Source organism: Mauremys mutica, chromosome 5 (assembly GCF_020497125.1).
Source record: "Mauremys mutica isolate MM-2020 ecotype Southern chromosome 5, ASM2049712v1, whole genome shotgun sequence".
Taxonomy (NCBI): Eukaryota; Metazoa; Chordata; order Testudines; family Geoemydidae; genus Mauremys; species Mauremys mutica.
Genome location: NC_059076.1, coordinates 84,170,064 through 84,192,995, shown reverse-complemented (window position 1 = coordinate 84,192,995; position 22,932 = coordinate 84,170,064). Strand labels below are relative to the sequence as shown.

Below are 22,932 nucleotides of genomic sequence, written 5' to 3'. Positions count from 1 at the left end.
GTCAGGATCATGCAAGCAATATTTCACTATTCTTGCAGTAGCAATTTGGCAGGGAACAACTGGCAATTTCACACAGCTCTGACTACTGCTCCTGAATATGATTAAATGTTTCATGTGTAGAGAATGATCCCTTCAAAATCATGCATGACAATAATAGTAATTCCTAGCTTTTATGTAGTGCTTGCCATGAGTAGATCTCCAACTGCTTCACAATCAGTAATTTTTAAGAATTCCGATTACAGTAAAGTAGATTAAAATAACTGTTTTATTACAATTAAACCGCCAATCAGATTTTGCTTTTTAAAATGCATTTAACTGCAGATGGCAACACTTACCTTGATGTTTACCAGCAATTCTGCAAAAATCATTCAAATATAATGTCTCTCCAAAGTTTTCAAAATTGGTGCCTGAAATCATATTGAGATCCCTAAATAACTGACTTGATTTTCAGAGGTGCTTAGCACACACAATTCTCATTTAGTTTAGGTGTTTAAATATGGATTTAGGAGCCTATCTTTCAGCAGTCAAGTTTGGAAATTTTGGCTTCAGCTTTTAACAATTAAAAATAAGAGGTATTTTTACCCATTTGTAAGAGTATGGGTGTAACTTGATTTTTGTGTACTATCCTCTTCTACCTATTAACAGAATGAGTTCATTTACTTATCTTTGAGTTTTCTCATTTGTGTCTTGACTGAGCCAAGGCCAGCAATTTGGTGTCATTAAACTTGCACCATTCAAAAAAACTCATTTTGAAATACCAGGTGACTGTCTTCAAAGAGTATACTGTAGTTGTCATCTGCCTATTTTATATTGATTATAGAAATGCTATAGATTTCATGCCTGACATTTTGCTATCTATTACTCTTATATAGGTGATCTGCTGTAGCCATGTAGAGTGAACACATGTGAACAAATGTAAAAAACACTTTATTTGGGACTTTTAATGGGAAGGGGAGGAATATGTTTCATTTCTTTTTCTTTCACAAGTAGCAGGAGTGTGAAGATCACATTTAGTAGCTCCACAACCCATGATATCTTGTTCTGTTCATGCAGTTTTTCAACATCTATAACATACATATTCAAAATATCTGCCCATTGATAGACCCAACTGAACAAATTCTTGTACTTCTTGGATATGGCCATAATGGGCCTGATCCATAGTCCAAATCAATAAATCAGTATTTACAAATTTCCTGAAGTATTGTCTTCAACATAGTACTTTTAGGAGCGTGTCCACAAACTATGAGGGAACAGAAAAAGATGACAATGTGCTCTGGGTAGGTAGTAATCTGGGTAGTTAAAATATTTACAGTTTACCAACACTCCATGTTGAGGGGTATTCGTGACTTTTAGAAATTCTTTAGTCCATCTTCAAAAATAATGTTTTTTATATCAGCTGAGATACATTTTAAAAGGAAGGGTAATGGCTATCCCTACTAAATGAACTCTGGTACTGATCAGAACATTAATGTTTTCATTAACAGAGTTGAGAAACTTCACAATGGGAGAATTCACTAAAGAGCAGTGCTTAGAATTCCAAGACTACTCCTGCACCCAGTGGTGTTAGATTGACACCATTATGTTCTTTGATAGCATAGTCATATTTACATCTTTGTTTCATGAAATCTATGATCATTTGTCAGGCAATTTAACTCTTTGGGACTGATTTCATCTTCTCTCTGGATGCACCCTGAATGTCTTTCCCTGTGTTGTCCACCTATGACCTCTCCTTTTCTCAGGCATGCTTGTAGTGATCCCAGCTAGGAGTCAGAAGACTCGCTAGATTGATTAGTTGCCTTTATCTCCTATACGGTAATGTAGACCTTTTAGCTCTCAAAGACATTTAACTATTTCTTCTGCTTTGGCTGCTTAGAGGACACCTAATCTCATGGACCTTAGGGCTCCCTATTTTCAGGGCCTTAAGATTTATTATTTCTTCTACCTAAATTTTCTGAAGGGTCTTGAATTGACCTGCCTGGTATTCATCAGCACTAATGATGGATCTGTCTTTCCATTATTACCTGTGTATCCAAGAGTACATGGAGAAAACTATGTAAACAGATTAATGAAACCATTATATATCTTAAACACCTGAAATTTTTCTGCTATGTAACATATTGTTTCAGGTTTGCTTGTGAATGTTTTTATTGGGATAGGGTGTTAATATAGATTAATCTTCACAATTGCCCTAGCTATTCTTTTGGCTGCCCCCTTTTTTTTGAGAGAGAGAGAGAGAGTTTCATTGATAAATCAATCATCCCTAAAAATCAAGTTTCTCTTTAGTCACTCAGCAAGCCATGGACTTTCTATATAGGAACCTTTCTGTTTTAAGTGAAAGAATTTTGATTTCATTTTAGAGTGTAGCCCTGAAATACCACTCAGAATAAGTTATGATTCTTAATTTCATATGATGCAGTGCTCCACTGTCATAACTCCTTATTTTTGTATGTACCATTAATCCAATAATGGCAAATGATTTTTTCATTTGGAACAAGTAAATTCTATTCACCTGTTAAAGGGTCTGTTCTGTAACCTTCACTCATAGGAGTGATTCTATTTACTTTAGTGGGACTGCTCATATAAGTTCTTCTCAGGGGGAATAAGGGTGGTTCTTCAAGTAGTGTTCTTATGGGTGCTCCACTGTAGGTGTATTGGTGCCTCTGCATTTTTAATCGGAGAATTTTGATAGTGGTGTCCCTTCGGCCCGTATATGTGCCCTCCCTCCCTCGTGGTCTGCCTCAAGGCTATCTAGCACTGCATGGGCGATCCACCCTGAGTTCCTTCTCAACTGCCCTTGGCCTGAGATGGAGCAAATATCAGTCCACTTTATTCACTTACTTTATATTTGGATAGTGTTAATTTATAGCTCTTTTAGTGTTTCCATTCTTTGTTGCAGTAGCTTTAAAGTTTCTGTTCTTCAATTAAAAAAAAAATCTTTTGACCCATTTTCCCGCCTTTGTTGTGGGATTGCCCCCCTAAGGGCATGCCCGGTTCTCCCGCTTTTAAAAGGAGCCTCTCCTGCAGCGAGGCAACTCCTGTGGTGGACGGACACTCTCGCTGCATCCAGTGCCTCAGAGAGGGACACATCCCACAGAAGTGCACCTTCTGCCAGCAGCTGAAAGATAGTTCCCTAGAGAGCTAGGCGCTAAAGCTGAAACTCCTCGTGGAGGGTGCTCTTAAATGGACATTTGACCCTGGTTCTGATCTGCATCCTGTAGAAGACTCGTCCCCAAACCCATCAACCTCCAGAGATGGAGAACTGTAGACAAAGTCAGCTGACTCCCTCCACAGAGAATCCAGAAAAAGGGCTGCAAGCCCCCAAACAGAGCTCCCAACTAGCCACAGAGATCCCTGGCATGTTGGGTCACTGCAGCACCGATGGCTCTGGGGCTCAGGACCCTAAAGAAACAGAGACCCCCAGGTGTGAGCTCTGCCACAGTGCCTAAAGATCTGAGGTGCAAAGGCTCTGAAACAGTATCACTGCCTGCCAGAGACAAGAATAGAGACCATACCAACTCTACTAAATCAGCACCCACAAAAACATCCTTGGCACTGAGTGCTTCAAAGCAGCCCTTGTTGGAACATGCCTCCCATAAAAAAAAAGATCAGTGCTGATGAGTTAGCATTGGCAATCACTAACAACACCAAGCGCAACAGTGGTACTGCAAGAGTTCCTGCTTCTCTAGGGATGTTATGATCACAGAGGAACTAGAATCCCTGCTGCTCAGTACCGGAGCTCCAGTACCAACCATGTCTCATTCCCCAGCATCACCATCAGCAGTGGGGAGCTCACCTCCAGTGACCCCGTCCGCCCCACCCTATTCCAGCGGGAAGTCAGACAGTGACCAGGGTGACAGTTTCTCTCTGGTGTTACATCACAACCTGCCATTATGGCATCTGGGACCTCCTCAGGTACACCTACGCTCTGATCCCCAGTCTTCCCAATATGGTCATCCATGGGTGCCACACCCATGCCATTTACCAGTGGCCATACTGGGATCAGTGAGCAGCCTATAGGCCCCATACTTCTCGCTCTTCTAGTGTCTCCCACAGGGAGCCCACCAGACATTCTCCTACGGCCTCCACACTTTAAAGGATTCTGGAGCCACACTGTGCTCTCTAGGAATCTACACAACAGGACAGAAAAGGAAATTTAGTTCACAACCACCTCACAGATCGTAACCACCCTGGTTTCCCCTGTCACCGTGGTATTATGAGCCACAGCGTAAAAGACCCATGATGCAAAAACAGAAATTGTCCACTTCCTAATCCTCAGCGTCTGAACCATCCTCTTCAAAACATCAGTTTTGATGCTTTGGTCGAGGCCCTGAGCAACCGCTCCTTGCAACAACAGCTGCTACATGCAGACCTTCTACATCCCTTTGGAAGTCACCTGACACTCTTCCACAGGCGTGGAGGAAAATATGGTTCTCGGAGAATATCTTCAAGAGCTACTCCAGTCACTTCACATCTCTCTGTCCTCCCGACCCTCCTCCTTCAGGGACCCTTCTCGCGAGAGACTATTATGGCAGGGCTATGGAACCAGTCACTACTCACCTCAGAGGTAAGGGTTTTTATTCCAGATATTTCATGATTCCCAAGAGAAATGGAGGTTGGAGATCCAGACTAGATCTAAGGGCACTAAACAGATATGTGAAGACGCAAATGGTCAAGATGGTCACACTAGCAGCCATTTTGCCATCTCTGGAGCAAGCCTTTGACCTACAAGATGCCTACTTCCACATTTCAATTTGACCATCCCACAGGAGGTTCCTCCGATTTTACCTTTGGGCAGGACCATTATCAGTACAGAGTGCTCCCATTCGGCCTCTCTTCCACACCCACGGTATTCTCCAAGGTCCTCTCATAGACTCATAGACTTTAAGGTCAGAAGGGACCATTATGATCATCTAGTCTGACCCTGCACAACGCAAGACACAGAATCTCACCCACCCACTCCTGTAACAAACCCCTAACCTATATCTGAGTTAGTGAAGTCCTCACTCAAATCATGGTTTAAAGACCTCAAGGTGCAGAGAATCCTTCAGCAAGTGACCCATGCCCCACGCTGCAGAGGAAGGCGAAAAACCTCCAGGGCCTCTGCCAATCTGCCCTGGAGGAAAATTCCTTCCCGACCCCAAATATGGCGATCAGTTAAACCCTGAGCATGTAGGCAAGACTCACCAGCCAGCACCCAGGAAAGAATTCTCTGTATCATAGCGGCACATCTATGAACATTAGGAATTATCCTTTACCCATATCTGGGCAACTGCTTTGTCAAGGCTTGTTCTTTCAAAGATGCCCTGCGAGCCACCCAGAGGACCATGCATATATTTGCACAACTGGGTCTGCAGCTCAACACTTAGAAATCAACTTTGACCCCAATACAGCATCTGGAATTTATTGGAGCCAAACTCAGCACAGTACAAACACGTGTTCCTCCCACTGCACAGATTCAACACACTGACAAGTCTTATAGACACAATCCAGGCCAGCCCACAACCACCAGCCAGGAATTGTCTCCAGCTTCTCGGACACATGGTGGCATGCACATTTCATAGAATCATAGAATATCAGGGTTGGAAGGGACCTTAGGAGATCATCTAGTCCAACCCCCTGCTCAAAGCAGGACCAATCCCCAGACAGATTTTTTACCCCAGTTCCCTAAATGGCCCCCTCAAGAATTGAACTCACAACCCTGGGTTTAACAGGCCAATGCTCAAACCACTGAGCTATCCCTCAGTCAGCTATCCCTGACACCCCCCCCCCACCTGATTGTATGAGATTTTACATATATGGCTCAGATCTGTCTACTTTCTAAACAAGGATGGGCTGAACAAGCCACTGTTGATGCCCTCCAGGGTCAAACATTCCCTGGATTGGTGGAAAGAACCATCCAACATCTGCACAGGCATCCCCCCACCAACACTGATTCTAACAACTTATGCCTCATTTATAGGCTGAGGAGCCCACCTATACAACCACACCATCCAGGGCAAGCAGTACCACACAGAATCAGTCCTCCATATCAATCTTTTGGAACTAAGAGCTGTCAGAAATGTCTGTGCACAGTTTCTCCCTCTCATCAGGGATACTCACACAGAAGTCATGAGACAATATAGCATGCATGTTTTACATAAATCACCAACCAAGGTGCCAGATCATGCTCCCTTTGCATGGAAGCACTGAAACTTTGGAATTGGTGCATCTGCCACAATGTGCTCATTTCAGCCACTTACCTGCCAGGGATACAAAATGTGACAGCAGACACTCTGAATCAGAATTTCTCTTATGACCACAAATGGGAGTTGAACCCAGCAGCGCTTCATAGCGATCAACCTATGGGGAACCCCAACAATAGACCTATTTGCTACCTACCAGAACAAGAAATGTCTCCACTACTGTTCCAGAGTTGAACTGAGGAAACCGTTTCTAGGGGAAGCTTTCATCTTTCCATGGGGCAGGGAGATGTTCTATACCTTTCCTCCGTTCCCTCTGATGTCAGAGGTCCTATTAAAATACAGCAAGAGAGAGCAAAAGACAGACCGATTGCCCCCTCCTGACCAAGACAAGTGTGGAACCCATACCTTGTGGTACCAATACCTTGCACAGCTGGCAGTATGTCCTCCAATTCCTCTTCGACCCATTCCTCACCTGCTCTACCAAAACGACCAATGGATCCTTCACCCCAACCTACTTACAACCTACCCCAACCTCTGGTTCCAGGCTTGGCTTCTTCATGGTTCCAGCACTTAGAGAGTGAATGCTCCAAGGAGGTGAAAGAGATGTTTTTGCTCAGTAGGAAATTGCTTTGTTGTACTTCCCTGCAGAAGTGAAAATTCCAAAATTGGTGCAATTCCAAACCAGTGGCTCTGACAGCTTCCTCCCTCCCTTTGATCCTAGATACTATTCTAGACCTCAGAAGGACTGGTGTCTCTTACCTCACTGAAAGTACATCTAGCAACCTTAACAGCCTTCCACTATCAGGTGGACAGATGCTCAGTATTTTCCCATCCAACAACAGATTCATTAAGAGCATGTTAAACCTCTTCCCACGCATTAGACCACCCACACCAACGTGGGATCTCAGTCTGGTTCTAAAAACCTTAACTAGACCATCCTTTGAACCTATGGTCACTTGCTCCCTTCCACACCTGTCCATGAAGACAGCATTTCTAATGGCTATTACCTCTGTATGATGAATAGACAAGAAATAATGGGCTTAAATTGCAGCAAAGGTAGTTTAGGTTGGAGATCAAGGGACTGGACTAGATCACCTCTTGAGGTCTCCTAGTCCTATGATTCTGTGATCCTATTAATAGGAGAAATAGCAGCATTGATGGCACACCCACCGTTCATGGCCTTTTTTTAAAGACAGTCACCCTGAGACCAAAACTGAAAATCCTCCCCAAAATAACCTTGTCCTTCCATATGAACCAACTCATTCACCTCCCTACCTTTTTCCCAAAACCACATTGTGACAACAGGGAGGAAATTCTTCATCTGCTTGATGTTAGGAAAACCCTAGCATTCTATTTGGACAGGACTAAGGACTTTAGCAAGTCCCCTAAACTCTTCCTTTTGTTCTCAGAAAAATCCAAAGGCTACACAATATTAGCTCAAAGACTCTCCAAATGAGAGTTAACAGTTAACATTAATCACAGTTAACATGCCCCCATCAGTAATCTGCATGCACTCTGAGATCCGTTTCTACCGCCAGTCATACTTGTTAATGATGTCCCCATCTCAGAAATCTGCAGGGCAGCAACTTGGGCCACTGTCCAAACTTTCGCAGAACACTGTGCAATTACTTGAGACTCTGCCTCTGATGCCAATTTCTGCTCCACAATACTGTTGTCAATAACAGACTCCACTCCGAAGTACCAGCCCTCCAGGGAGGCTACTGCTGTGGAGTGACCAACAGTGAAGCAACCAAAGGGATACTACTACTCAAAGAAGAAGTTACTCACTTTGTGCAGTAACAATTGGTTCTTCGAGATGTGTCTCTCTATGGTTGCGCCCCAAACCGTCGTCCTCTCCTCTACTTCGGAGTTCTTGACAAGGCGCTCTGTGGTGGAGAAAAAACTGCGGGTGGTTTGCCAGCACAGCACTAGTTAGCCTCTGGGCAGACCATGACGTAGGGGAGGGTGCATATGCGGGCCGAACGGACGCTGCTACCAAAATTCTCCAGTGAGAGGCGCAGGGGGCACAGATATACCTACAGTGGAGCACCCTTAGGGACACATCTCTTGAAGAACTATTGTTACTGCACAAACTGAGTAACTTCCTCTCTTAAAACTGGACGTTTAATGAACTCTCATAAGCAGCACAATTTGGGTTTTGTACCAAATATGCTATAAAGGCTTTAAATGATATTTTCAGACTGTGGATTAAAGGGCCATTTCAAATGCTCAGGAAAATCTGCCTGATTAAAACATTTTCAAAAGATGAGTTACAGATGCCTGTAGATAGGAAATAACTGTGGTATCTCTGACAACAGTGTGGTCACTGTTGATTATTTTTTAATGGTAATCAGTGTATGGTATAATATTGTCCTAAAATTTATATTGTTTGGATATCCTCAGTATCTCTTCTCTAGAGTGATTCAGCAGCTCCTTAGCCCTCTGAGAAATGAAATAATTAGTGCTGAAAAAAGCAGCATTTTAAAAAAAAGTTTGTTTGACATATAATATGTCACTAACTTATAGAAAATGTGTGGTTGGCAGACAGCATGGAGAGGTACTGTATGCCCGCTTAACAAGGGGTTGTTGCCAGTATGATTTTCATGCACCTTTAATTGAGAGGGGAGAAGCTGGTACAAAATGTGAGTTTCTGGATTAGTTCAAGACCAATATGTTGTTTCTGTTACCAATTGTCAGAAAACAAAGCTCATCACGTGTGTGGCAAATTTTCAGAAGCACTGTCATTTAAAGATATTCCCTTGTTTTCTTAAGAACACCACCACTATAATTTTGAAGCCAACCAAGCAATATATTTGTTTTGATATTAAACCTTCCCTGTCCAACTCTCTTTCACTCTCCCTCTTGCTTCATCTCGCATTTAAACCAGATAATCCTAACAACTGGGCTCTTTTCCTTCATATATGTGGTGTTCCAGTAGGTTTACAGGGTGCCTCCAGGGTTGATATTCAAGGACTATCAAAATTTATTTTTGTCAGTGAGGCAGTGGGGAGAAAAAAAAAAGTAATGGGTTCCAAGAAGCAAAAACTCCACAATCCATTTCTCACAACTAATGTGAATGTTTGATATTAGTGTTTGAATTAATTCTATCCACTTTTAATCCATATTATACCCTGTTTCAAAAAGATCCGATGGAAACCTTTATTATTTGCAGAGGAGGAAAGATGCATTTTATGATAATCAAACAAGCTGATTAATTAACAGCGACACTTTCCAATGTATATAAGTGTGATCCTATTCAAATCTCAACTGAAAATATAGAACACATTATGAATATTCATCGTAGCACACTCTGGTTACTGGCTTTGCTTCCAATAATACTTGACAAGTTTATTTCCTTCATGTTTTCCTTCTTTAATATAGAGTGTGGTTGATTTATTTCCTAATCCATGTGAATGTGAACTTCCTAGGACAGCTAAAAGCATGTGTTTTGCAGCTTGCCTACACACAGCAAAAGGCAAAGGGAAAGTTTTTATTAATTTGGTAATATGTTTTCTTTTCTTATTTTTTTTTCTCATAACTCAGCTTGGAAACCAGAAAATAACTGCCAATGTGATGGAGGTAAATGCTTCACAGACACACAGACAAACAGCAACAGAAGTTTCTTCACTGCCTCCTCCTTCCGTGGTACCAGTTAACAGAACCTTTTTCTCACCAGACAGTGGCACCCACCTATCATCATTTATTTTGCCAACGCTTGATGATTTTTTGCCTTCACGCTTTTATAAAACCCTGGCCCTCTCACATTTTTCATATAAATACCCTTTCCTAGCTCCTGAAAATACTATCCACAGGAACGAAACAGCCTCTGTAATCACAGACTCTGCCATGAGTGAGTACTCCTCTCGCACAGTGAGTGAGTCCTCAACAGCCATTCTAGATGAGCTGCAGACTTGTAACTATGATACTACTGACTGTTCTGAAACACCTTCCCCAACCTTGAGCCAGATGTCTGCTGTGTCAAATGGCACCACCTTAACCACCACTGCTGCCGCTTCTCATGTAATTATCCTTCCTTTTTCCTCCAGTTTGTTCAAACAGGTTGCCAAAGGGGAAAAGAATTAATTCTTGTCTTGTCTCATTACTCATGTGAGCATGGTGTCAGTTGTTTGTTCAGGTTCTGCAGAGTCTGGTAATATGTTTTACTACAATAATTTACTACAGTAATAACAGATTCCGTAAAGCTATTCAAAATTGTGCAATGTGTTGTGCAGCTCTAACTTCAACTACGATATAGTGAACAGTTTGTTTACAACTAATGGCCAGTTTCACTCATCACTTAGTCCAAATATGTTAAAGAAAAGCAGACTGAGGAATTTAAGCAGATCTATTTTAAATTTTTAATTAGTTGCCATACAAAAAGAATGCATAGATTGAATTCTGAGAGAGGCTGAAAACCAGCTTTCAGCTATCATTGAGGTACATATGTCAGGCACTAATATACCTCATAGATTCATATTAATGGGGTTGATGAGAATACTTAACACAACCTTGTTTTCTGCTAGCCATGACCACTGACTGCATGAAGCTGTTTCTGTTTTATCTCCTCTAACTAACAGTTCCCCTTCTTAAGCACAGTCGTTTTACAGGAATGAACTGTATAAATAATCTTGGATTTGGATCCTAGGAATTCTGTTGTTTGTTCAGGGCTGCACTTTCTCTGGGTAACTCAAGGAAAATAACCAAGTCTAAATACATATGTGTTTATATAGAATGTATAGTATACGTATATTTATATATGTATAGATTAAAAGATATAGAATATGGGTCAAATTCTGCTCACTTTACCCATGTGAGTACTTCTGTTTACTTCAAGGGAACTGCATTTATGATTAAGGTGAGTCAGAATTGGTCCCATATTTCAATTAAATAACAGATCACTGAATTACAAAACTATAAATATTCTTTGTGGGGGTTCTCTGACATGATGATAAGCTGAGACCAGAGCTCTACTGCGTCATAACGTTGCCATATTTATAACTTTGACCAAAGATTTTGTTTTATCATTTACATGTAGTAACAACAGCAAATTTTAACTTACTAGAAATGTAACTTTAAAACTAAAATATGTCTTTTTAAGAACGTTTTTACCCCAAAGTTGTAAATAATTACTTTGAAGAGTAGAGGTTCACTGTGCTGAATGCTTTTTATATTATGTGACAAAATTATGGGCATTGTCAAGTAAAACCAGTAATTCTCACCCATGAAACAAAAAAAATTTCAAAGCATTGGAACTACAAATCTGTGTACTGCCTCCTAGTTGTAAGCAAAGATTAGACAATGCACAGATAAAACAGCATCAACGCAGGCTTTAACCAACCAACTCAGGAAAATGTCAGGTGCCTACATTATCTGTGTGCAAACAACTGTATTTGTGTTGGTATGTTAAAAAGATCATGATCTGTTTTTTTTGCTAGCCCTACCACCTCTTCTTTTTTGGCCAATTTCCCCTCATGGAGATCTGTGATCTGGCAGCCACTTCCACCCTTAGCCAAAGTTATCTTTGTTAGCATGAGGCCAGATGGATAGACATCTTTTCAGTGCCATCTGTCCCTTTAACTGCCAACAAAAATTACTCATCCCTAAGGGGGAAGGGGGAAGAAGGAGCCTCCTTCTGAAGGACATAAAGAAGAACCAGTCTGGGAGCCCCACATGGAGAGCGGGCTGCTGCAAGGAGCCACTACTGAGATGACAAGGAGCCACTGCTTCTGTTACCAACCTTTCCTCCTCCCCTTTTCTCCACCTATTGAAGAGGGTTAGATGACTGCAAATGTTTCCAGGAGCTGGGAAGTTGATTGGAAGGTTGGTGGCAGGCATGGGTGTTCTGGCAGTGACTCCATCCCCCGAAGTGGGGACACTAACCTGCTCAAGGGTGATTGCTTTTCTTTCATGGAGGAGATGATCACTGGAGGAACAGTAGGGCCTGGATAGTCTTACACCAACCGACAGTTTACAAGAAGTTTTGTAGCTCTCTGACAGCTGCTGTGTCCAATCCCAGTATGTTCAGCATTTACTCAACATTACCACAAAACGGTCTCTGAGAAAGCACAGTTATTTCCTATTCTACATGTAGTGAAAAGCTGTGATATCTCAAACACCATTGTATAGCTACTGTTGGCAAAGCAGACATTCATAGCGACCACTGTATATCTTACTTGAACCTGTTCCTCCACTCACTAAAGTCTAAAGTGGTCAATGTTATAAAGTCCATATTAGCCAGCAGATACCATAGTTATTTTGCTATTCAAAGTACAGTGAAAAACTAGTACCTCAGACACCAGAGAGTAGTTCCTATTGACAATGACTGGCTAATGATGACCATATATTCATAAATAGAGAATTTCTTCCTTTATTAATAACTATTCTTTGCCTATTTTGCTAATCATTTTCAAAGATAATTTTATTTAAATATGGACCATCTCTCACCTATAGTCTGTCTTCTCTAACTACATAAACTTGCAGCAAACACAATGCTAAATTAGAACTATTGCTTTAGCCCAGGGGTCGGCAACCTCTGGGATGCGGCTCGCCAGGGTAAGCACCCTGGAGGGCCGGGCCAGTTTGTTTACCTGCCACGTCGGCAGGTTCAGCTGATCGCAGCCCCCACTGGCTGCGGTTCACCGCTCCCCCAATGGGGGCTGTGGGAAGTGGCGCAGGCCGAGGGATGTGCTGCCCGCGGCTTCCCACCACCTCCACTGGCCTGGAGCGCGAACCACGGCCAGTGGGAGCTGTGATCAGCTGAACCTGCTGACATGGCAGGTAAACAGACTGGCCCGGCCCACCAGGGTGCTTACCCTGGAGAGCCGCGTGCCAGAGCTTGCCGACCCCTGCTTTAGCCACTGATTTAGGTCTTTGTGAAAACCTGAGGCAAGAGACAAGTTGTAAAGCAAAGCTCTTATTCAAGTGCACATATTTTGGAATTGTAATAAAAAATACAGAGAATAACTGGCAAAGTAAACAGCTTTGCAAATTTGCTCTCAAGTTTAATCCTATTATAAAGATTTCTCTTTAAAGTTCTTTTCACAGAATCTTTTTTGTTTATGTAGTTTTAAAATATGAAAACACAAGAAATCGTAAGTGACATGTATGAGAGGAGTTGTATCTTACCGTAGCTGCTAAAAACCCAGTTTAGCTAAGACTATCCCAGGCTTGGGGAATTGATCCTGAGTATTTTCAATCCTAGCCAATGTCCTGGATGCTGGGGTTGGCTATAGTACTGCTGCACACCTCTCCAGCTGCTCAGACCTCTGTAATCAAGTCTTCTCTCCTTTTGCTGGCTGTCTCTAAGAATCAGCAGGTAGCTCCTGTCCCACCTGGCTCCACCTCAGCTGTTCTGAGTGGGAATTGAAGGCAGCTGCTCCTACTGAATGTAAGAGTTAATTCAGGTGCCTGGCTCGGGGCACGAGAGATGAAGAGAAGATCAGCCTTCTGCCCTGTCACCTAGTTGGGAGGTTCCTGCACCTAGGTAGTTTGGCTAACAGTCAACAGAAGTAGAAAGCTCTTCCACAAGGAGAGCCCAGATGTAGTGTCAGGGGGCAAAGAGTGAACTGGGCGAGAGTGAGAAAAGGCATAATTTTGAGATAAATTTGGAATATGGGATTCTAGCAGGCCCCAGCTACCTCTGTATTTTGGTGACAAATTGGTTGTTTTCTCTGCCTTTTTCACCCTTCTTAAAAAAATATGTATGAGAACAAAATCTAAAATTTACCAGACAGCATACACACATTTTTATTTAAATGGGAGATAAGGGCACACAACACCACTCAGGACTAGGCCCTAAAATACAAGCATCATATCCGAAAAAGCCTCATTGGTTACTCAGTGATTCTGAGGGCAGAGCACTGTTGACTGACAACTTCTCACAGCTAGCTTTTAAAAAACAAGTCCTCTCATGGGTATAAGATGCATCAGACGCTGAAGCCCAATAGCAATGGTAATGTTCACATTGTATTTGCTCAAAGGAAAATTCTGTTAATCACTAGCAAGTAGTTCTAGCTGAGGGATATAAGCAAATATTAATATCCTGTAAGATTTCTAGCACTAAAGAACAATAATTTATTCATTCATTCTCCTGCTGTTGGAGTGTATACTTCAGATCACCCATTTCCAGTAAGCCTGGTTTCCTGCCAGTGTTGCAGTCTGCTCTATATTAAGGCTGAGGCGGGCAAGGATGGAAGCCATGCCATCCCTCCAGCATATGCAATGTCCTCTCCATCCAGCTTTTGCTGGATCAAATGCATAAAGCTGGCAGGCTGGTATGAACTCCTACGTATGAAACAGATGCTCAAGCTATCTGAGCTGGCATTGAGTCGCCCGGGAAGACATTGGAAGCTGGTTGGTCCAAAGCCTGACATCCTCATTCATAATGTAATGAAACCACCATATGTCTTCAATTCATCATTACTGTTTCATTTTGAAAATGTCCAGCTGGCCCATTTGCATCTCTGCAGTGGCCTAGGTTTCAGAACTATACAAAAGGACAGAAGCCAGTGCTGTTTGATAGATACACATCTTATCCAAGTTGATATGTGGTGTTGATGCCACAGAGGCTTCCAGAGAGCTTCCACAACACCAATAGCCTTGCTGATTTGATGTTTCATGTCAGCAAGGCAACCACCTTCCTTGGTAACAATGGAACAAGTATGTCACATTTTTATGTCGGTCATGTACAGTCATTCCTGATGTCTGTCTGGCTAAGTAAGCCCCCTATCATTATATCTGAGTACAAACAGTATTGAGGCATCTGTCCAATCTGTCTTCTCACTGTCTGTCACAGGCATTTGTAAAGTGTCCATCACTGTAGAACCTAAGTGTCTAATAGAAAAATGTAAAGGAATAATTTTTTCCAGTCCACAAATGATCTGTTAATTCTGTTCCTCCAACCAAAGGAAGAAAATCTTATGAAGTGTGTATGGTGTAGGTGTTTGTAGGCATGTGTATGTGTGCATACCCTTTGCTATTGGGAACAGGTCTTCTCAAAGAGATAGTTGCGTTTAGTTCTATAAGAGACGAGATTGGGCTCACTCTGGTTTTAGGAACAAGGAAGGTGCCTCACATCCAATGGGCCACAGCTGAAAACAACCATTTCCTAGCTCCTGAAATAGTCTCCCTGGGCTCATCCAGATCTTGTGTTCCTATGGCTAGAAGTATTTTTGGAGGATTATATAGAGTGAGACAGCTCTTCAGTAGCTCAGGTGTAGGATCTTAGCCTGAATGTGAAGTCCTATCAAGAGTCAGTGAATGGCATGAAGCACCAATGTGAAATACTATTGCTCAGGTGTCCTGTCAGGAGTTGGGCTACAATTTGCTGGGTCTGTGGACATTTTTGATAGATAGCATTTCCGTAAAGTGATAAAGGCCTATATCCCAGTGACCATATTCAGGTTCTTTTTAAAACACAATGCCATGCACGTGATACTAGAATGTGTAATGGTCATCTCAGCCAGTTGGGGCCTGACAACTGGCAATAAAAGGGCAGACACCCTACTGGACAGTTGCATGTGTAAACCCCTGACGTGTGTGAATAAATTTGACAGTTGTGAGTTCAAATTAAGCATGCACACATGTGCACTAGGATTTTGATATTTTGAAAATCAGACCTTTATTTGTGTTGTTTCATTGTAACTATTTTTAAAGAATTTAGCAGCAAACATATTTACAATATATAAATGCATTTTTTTAAAAAATCTCTTTAAATGTTTGTTCCTGCATTTCTAAAGGAACAGATCTGAGCAGGCAAGCTCTAATGGACACATTGGCACAACCTTAAGTTCAAATACCTACTCAATTCACCTCTAAAAGATATCCATAAAATGAATGTATTCAGGAGTTCTGATGACATATACTTAGGAGCTAGATCTTCTTTTTCTTACACAACTGCAATTCTTATTGACAGGGGCGGCTCCAGTAACTTCACTGCCCCAAGCACGGCGGCACGCCGCGGGGGGCATGCTGGCGGCACGCCTGTGGGAGGTCCACCCGAGCCGCGGGACCAGCGAACCCTCCGCAGGCACGCCTGCGGGAGGTCCACCGGAGCTGCCTGCCAACCTCCCGGCGACAGGCAGAGCACCCTCCACGCCATGCCGCCCCAAGCATGCGCTTGGCGCGCTGGGGTCTGGAGCCAGCCCTGCTTATTGAGGTGATAGGAGGTATGGGGGTGTGAGATGTAAAAACAAGCCTAAAATTCCTCATCCCCAAAATACCCATTTCTTAAACTACAGGAGTGAAGCCTATCACTTCTAATATCACAGAAGAGAGTGAACCACATTTCATTCATAGTCTAGCAATAATGTACATTCTTTTTAAAACGGAGGCTTCTTGTTCCTTGCTTTTCTTCTTCACACCCCTACCTTCACATTTCATAACTACAGCTTTCAACAGAAGTACACCGCTACCCCGATATAACGCGGTCGTGGAGAGCCAAAAATCCCTACCACGTTATAAGTGAAACGCCATTATATTAGGGTAGCGGTGGCAGGGCTGCAGCAGTGATTTAAAGAGCCCGGGGCTCCAGCCGCAGGGAGCCCCACGCCCTTTAAATCGTGGCAGAGCCCTGCTGCTGCAGCCCCAGGGTAGCAGCGGCAGGGCTCCGGTGGTGATGTAAAGAGCTCTGGGCTCCGGCCGCTGCGGGGAGCCTGGGCCCTTTAAATCGCTGCCCAAGCCCCACTGCTGCAGCCCCGAGGTAGCAGCAGCAGGACTCTGGTGGTGATTTAAAGGGCCCGGGGCTCCCCGCAGCAGCCGGAGCCCCGGACCCTTTAAAGCTCTGCCCGAGCCCCACTGCCGGAGCCCCAGGGTAGCGGTGGCAGAGCTCCAGCGGTGATTTAAAGGGCCCTGGGCTTCCCGCAGCAGCTGGAGCTCTGGACCCTTTAAAGCGCCGCTGGAGCCCCACTGCTACCGCGCTATATGCGAACCTGTGTTATATCGGGTTGCATTATAGCGGGGTAGCAGTGTATAACATAAATCCATTCTTCAATTGTTCTTTTATTATACAAAACTAGACAAAGGAGTTTTTCAATGCTCATAATTTTGTTTTGAGTTTTAAAAATAATTGCATGGAAAAAGAGACAGAAAACTGCAGCCTTGCCATCTTTTTTAAATGAAAATAATGACTGGATATTAAAAATGGATTTATCTTCTCAGATTCTCCACTCTATAATCTTTGTAGAACTCTCCAACTGTGGTGTGGCAGTCCAGCTGTGGGGATCTAAAGCCATGTGGTGCGGAGGGGGATAGGACACCTTGCCTTAGAGAAACCCTCTGAGAGCAAAACTCAAGTGGTTTGTGATGTCAACAGAATCCGTTGTTGTACTGCTTTCTCCGTTTTTGTTTACAAGACGCATTGATGCACCTTTTTTTGCTATAATATGCATTACACTCAAACATCTCACAGTTGCCCATGTGCTAAGTGCCACCTTTCAAAGATGTTTCAGCTGACTATGTCCTTTCCCCTTCCGTCTGCACACACAGTTCCATTAATGTCAGCCGGAGCTAAGTATGTGGAATGAGGTGTCCCTTTAAAGTGAGTGATCTAAGGCAGCCTTTGTTACATGATGAGAGTAAATTTTACTGCCACCTTCATTTTATACTGATGTCAGATCCATACAGATATTTTTTATGCAGTTCATCCTGCTGCCTTGACCATGGTCCTGCTGTTCCCTTCCCATGACTCCAGCATTCTTCATACAAGACCTTTATAAGGACAAAGGAGGAGGCAGAGATTCATACGGAGCACATTGCACTCCTGTGATGAGTTTTGTATTTCAGTGAATACTGATTCCTGTTGCGGCTAAGTACCTGACAATTGGGCATTGTCATGTGGTTGATGGTCTTACATCACCCTTTATTTGCGAAGGTATTCAGAGAACTTTGTGTGTACTTTAATGGGATATTGTTTTGTTTCTCTCAGGCCCAGATAACAGTGAATGGGAACTCTGGCACTGCTGCCAGTCCAATGAGTCACTTTCAAAGACCTTTTTCCCCTTCTTCAGCTTACTCTCCACCAGCTTCACTCAATTCAAACATTATCATGCAGCATGGCAGGAAGATGGGTAAGCCTTTCACATAATGTTTACTTTATACATCATGCAACATGCTCTGATTTGTGGGGCAAGGACTGCAAACAGTTACGGAGCATTCCACATAAATAAAGGTATTATCTAGTCATGTACTTTGGGAAAATTACAAGCAACAACACAATTTATTGTTAGACACAATAACTTTCCTAAACTGGATTTACTACAGTCTTATTACTTTAAAGCAAGATTCTTCTACATATGTGAATGACCTCTTGCAATCATTCCACTAGTTAGCTTGAGAGTGAAATCATATATTAAAACTGCATGACTTTCAGATATTCCTGAATGTGGATCAAAATCCTCTTAGGTGTTCCTCAACCTCATTAAGGCATTAGGGTCCAGTTTTGCATGGTGCTGAGTGACTGGTCCCTCAATTTGCAGTGGAAGTCATCTCCTCACAGTTTGTGAGGTCCTGAGATTTTAAAAGCTTAAAGCATTGCCAAATAAAATTTCATATGTATTCTTTAGAGGGTCATAAGAATAAATCGCACTTTACAAACATATAAGGACAAGATCTCTGCCCCATGGAATATAGTCTAAAATGATTTCTGTTTTCAAAAAAGCACATATAAGACCAAACATAATGTCTCTCCATTAATCTTTGTATGTGCAATCACGTGGGTTTTCCAGTTTTCTCATCAACATTTGCATACTCAGAATCTATATGCACAAAAACATTTGAATATGCATAATGAGTTTGCTCCTGTGTTACACAGGAGGTCAGATTAGATGACCAAAATTGTCCCTTCTCACTTTGAAATCTATGAATTGTATAAATGGTATATTATCTGTGTACATGTGATAAGAGCAAAAACTGAGCACATGTATCTGCACAGACAAAAATACAGGTTCATTTAAAGACACCTGATCTCTGATTTAGAGATCTGAGTCTTTATTAACTATGCTTCAGAAATTGTCCCTAACCGGTCCTTTTTGAACATGATATTTAAGAGCATTATCTCAGGGTGGTTCTGAGTTTCTGAGACTTACAAAACAATGGCCAGATCTCACATTCCTTGTACACTCAAAAACCCTTTGATGCCAGCAGATTGGGCCCTGCAAGGAGCGTAAGATCAGATTTCAAAAGTTTTCTAAATTTAGCATCAAGGTTGTGTTAAATCCAAATTCTTTCCAATAAACAGGGAGAGAAAATATTCACATTACACTCAGAGTTGCAAATCATCAGTCTCCTTTGTTGCGGTATATCACAAATCTTCTAGTTAAACATTAAAGACTATAACACCTATTGCATTGGAGGGAAATCATAGTCTCCACCAGCAGTACCAGAAATCTAGCTTTATGCCTAATTTCAGCCATCTTGCAGCAGAAACGTGGGTAGTACAGTACCTGCTGTTGCAAACCATGCTTAGATAGTCATAACTGCCCACTAATTAGCCACTGAAATCTGTTGCCTGAATGACTAGAGAATCTTATTATGTTTCTTCTGTATGCAAGATTACATATAAGCACATCACCTTATGACAGTACAAGGCTTCATATGGCATGTCCCAGCATCTTAACATTGTGTCTTTTTGTTAATGACTTGCTGTGAATTTTAGAGGTAGGTAGTAGTAGCTAGTATTAATTTCAATAATTAAAAGAAGAGTTGGGGAGGAAGTTGCAAAATTATCCTCCGCACCAAAAACCCGTAGTAGCCTGCAGTTTTCACCTCAATAAATGTAGGTGGCCCATTGGCATGCCTGCTACGGGGAGAGGCAGAGTTATTGATGTGCAGATGGCATATTAATCATATAAAGCTATTTAAATAAAGGTACTAATATAAATGTAAGGATGAAAAGAATCTGTAAAATACATAATAGACCTCATAATTCATCCGAGTTCCAAAACTGGTAACGTTAAAGGGAGATTCCTGGGTAACACTCTCACAGCATAAAAGCAGGATCCAACATATGTACTGAAAATCTCTGTGGAATCTTTGAGTACATTCATTACTACACATGTAGAATAGAAATAGTTTTCAACTCTTCCATGCTTCTGGGAGCAGAAGAGTTCACATTACCACAGAGCACTCGTTCGTAGTATGGATGGCAAAGTGACAAGTCTAGTTTACAGAAAAAAAGTGTCTATTCCACTAGCTTTGCTAAGACTTTTGTTTGTCTGTGTGTTTGTCTCTCTTCCCTCAGCCAGACCTTAAAAGCAGAAAAGCAAATTTAGTTTTCAAATGTTGTACGTTTTCTTTAAGTCTCTTAACCTGAGAGATTTTGAGCTCAGCACAGAGGTTAATAAAATAATCCACATATGTGTAACTCCTTGAGTAGAAGGTTTTGCAGTGGAAATCCTACTAAACCCAGCTGCTCAGGCTAACGTGTAGTATTATCAGGTATTCTGTATGTATGTGTTTATCAAATTTCCTTTAATGTTTGTACAGCACTTTGAAAATGTAAAGCGTGCTATAGGTGCTAAGTATGATTATTCTATCGTTATACAGCATTCTGTTGCATTATCTTTACAGACTCCACAGAGACGTACTCACAGTATGGTCAGTCTGTTGGCAGCAGCACCATTCCCAGTACAATACCAATCTGTAGATCTTCAGAGGAAGAGAAGAAAGTCACAGTCATTAGAGCACCACATTATGCAGGGATTGGCCCGGTAGATGAATCTGGAATCCCAACAGCAATTAGAACGGTAGGAAATGCCAGGAAGTGTGTGTGTAAGAGAGAGAGAGTGACAGAGAGAGAACTCAGACAATGAATTGATTGTCGGTAATGGGTTTTTCACATTCTTCTAGTCTTATATAATGTGGAATAGAGCATGTGTAATCAGAGGGCTCATGAATATAATACTGTGTGTTGCAGGAAGCATAACTGGGCAACCCCATAGTAATAGTCAGAACTGCAGTTTTCATTCTTGTTTCTATTATTTTCCCTGGCCTTTGTGGTGTTATGCTGTAATTTCATTTACTGTCTGTCTTGTCATTCTAAACCTACAAAATTTGCTAATTTTTCCCATTAGCAAATAAACCTCAGGTGCCTATTTTTTCCCATGGCTACTGTATTGAAATTAACAGACTTGTTTCAATAATAACCTGTTTGACTGCTATCCCAATGAAATGCATCACGGACCCTCCATGCTTTTTCATGATGTTTAAATGAGCAGCCTGGAAACCCTCTCGTCGTGATTAGTCCGGTTTTGATGACTTGCCACTAGTCACTGCTTGAGCAGTCCCAGGATGTCAGACTGAAGGGTTTTGTTTTTACTATGCTGAAGCATTCTTTCCACGCTGCTGTCAGGGCAGCCCCTTCTGGCTGGTCCAGACAGTAGCAGTGAGTCTACGAAGGAGCAGCTCACTGGCCTTCCCGGCTGGAGGAGAGGTGTTGTGCTAGACGGCGAGAGTAAGAAGAGTGGGAGCCAGGATGAAAGCAGCAGAGCCGTTGCAGGTGAAATCTTTGTGAGGTGCAAGGATGTAGCAGCTGTTGGATATACTTTGCCTGCCAACACCAACATATGGGGTTGTGTAATTGCCAAGAGCTGCTTCACTGGATTGAAAAATTAGGGGGGAAACAGGAATTGATGGAGAAAAGCAATAGGAAAGATTTCAGAATAAGTGTTAAGATTGGGATACTTTGAATAAGGTGGTGGAGGGAAACTCTATCATTTCTTGCTTTCCTTTCCTTTGATTTTGGCATATACAAATGATACAATAGAAAGCTTTTAAAAAAGGAGTAACTCGCATTAGAACTAAGCTATAGCTTCCCATTCCTGCTAAGCAGACGGCCCTGCCTTTTGTATAGGAAGTTATTGTTTTGTTGTGCTTTTTTAAGAATAGCAGATTGATTCCGTAGGGTGGATATTAGTTATATAAGAGTATAACTGAAATCCCTCAAGTGTATTTAATGTGGCTGGCAAGCTGCCAACAGTATATTTAACTTCCAGATCTGGGATAGTGTCAGTCTCTTACAATTTTCTCTGAAACTCATGTATGCCATTTGGATTTTTTTTTTCCAGTTTGGGATTGCTTTCTTTTCAGCTCTGTGCTGCAGCATCAAAACCTTATGCAGCTTGTAATGTTACTGTTATGTAAATGAGTCTCATGACCAGAGTGAGTTAAAAGTTATGGTCTGCTAGGACTATACCATGTAAGTGAGAGAGAGAGTGAGTGAGTGTGTGTGTGTGTGTGTGTGTGTGTTGCCACTTCCCTCACACCCCACAGTTTCAGTTCTCAAGGTATTGATCTGAGCATACACTTTAAACAAAGTGAGGCTGATATGTAGATCTGAGCAGAAGTGCCACAGCAGCGTTTTCAGTGAGCAAGGGAAAACAGGAGAGTAGCAGTTGCTCTGTTTTCTAACGGTCATTGAGCACCCAAATATCCAGCTCACCCTTCAGTCTTCTGTTGGAGGGATCTGGGTGTTTCAGTTCTGCTCATCTCAGCAATACGATGAAAGTTTCAAAGTTTCTTGTACAGATTAAAAAGACAGCTGCCTGCAGAGTGCAGTAAACGTGAGTTCCAGTGTAGTAGATAACATTAAAAAGGTCTGCTCCAAGCCACAGATGGCTCATCACGCTGACATGGTTTAATGCACATCTGTATCTGTTTCCATAGCTAACAGTACACAAGGGAGTTATGTGACTAGCCTTGCATCCAGCCGTCTTTGACTTCCTTAACCCTATGGTTAGAAGTTGTCCAATAAAAG

General features: G+C 42.2%; 1 protein-coding gene across 4 annotated transcripts in view; it reads left to right on the top strand.

Annotated features, from left to right (window-relative positions):
• Positions 1-22,932, top strand: part of SORBS2 (sorbin and SH3 domain containing 2) — a 204,882-nt gene that overhangs the window by 104,227 nt on the left and 77,723 nt on the right. Inside the window, exons 7-9 of one of the 4 annotated variants that reach the window (XM_045017975.1) lie at positions 9,726-10,202; positions 18,106-18,247; positions 20,748-20,923. In XM_045017975.1, coding sequence (XP_044873910.1) covers positions 9,726-10,202; positions 18,106-18,247; positions 20,748-20,923 — 795 coding nt within the window. Of the gene's footprint in view, positions 1-9,725; positions 10,203-18,105; positions 18,248-20,747; positions 20,924-21,547; positions 21,676-22,932 lie in introns of those variants that run through there. The other 3 variants (XM_045017973.1, XM_045017976.1, XM_045017974.1) reach the window with 3 other exon arrangements.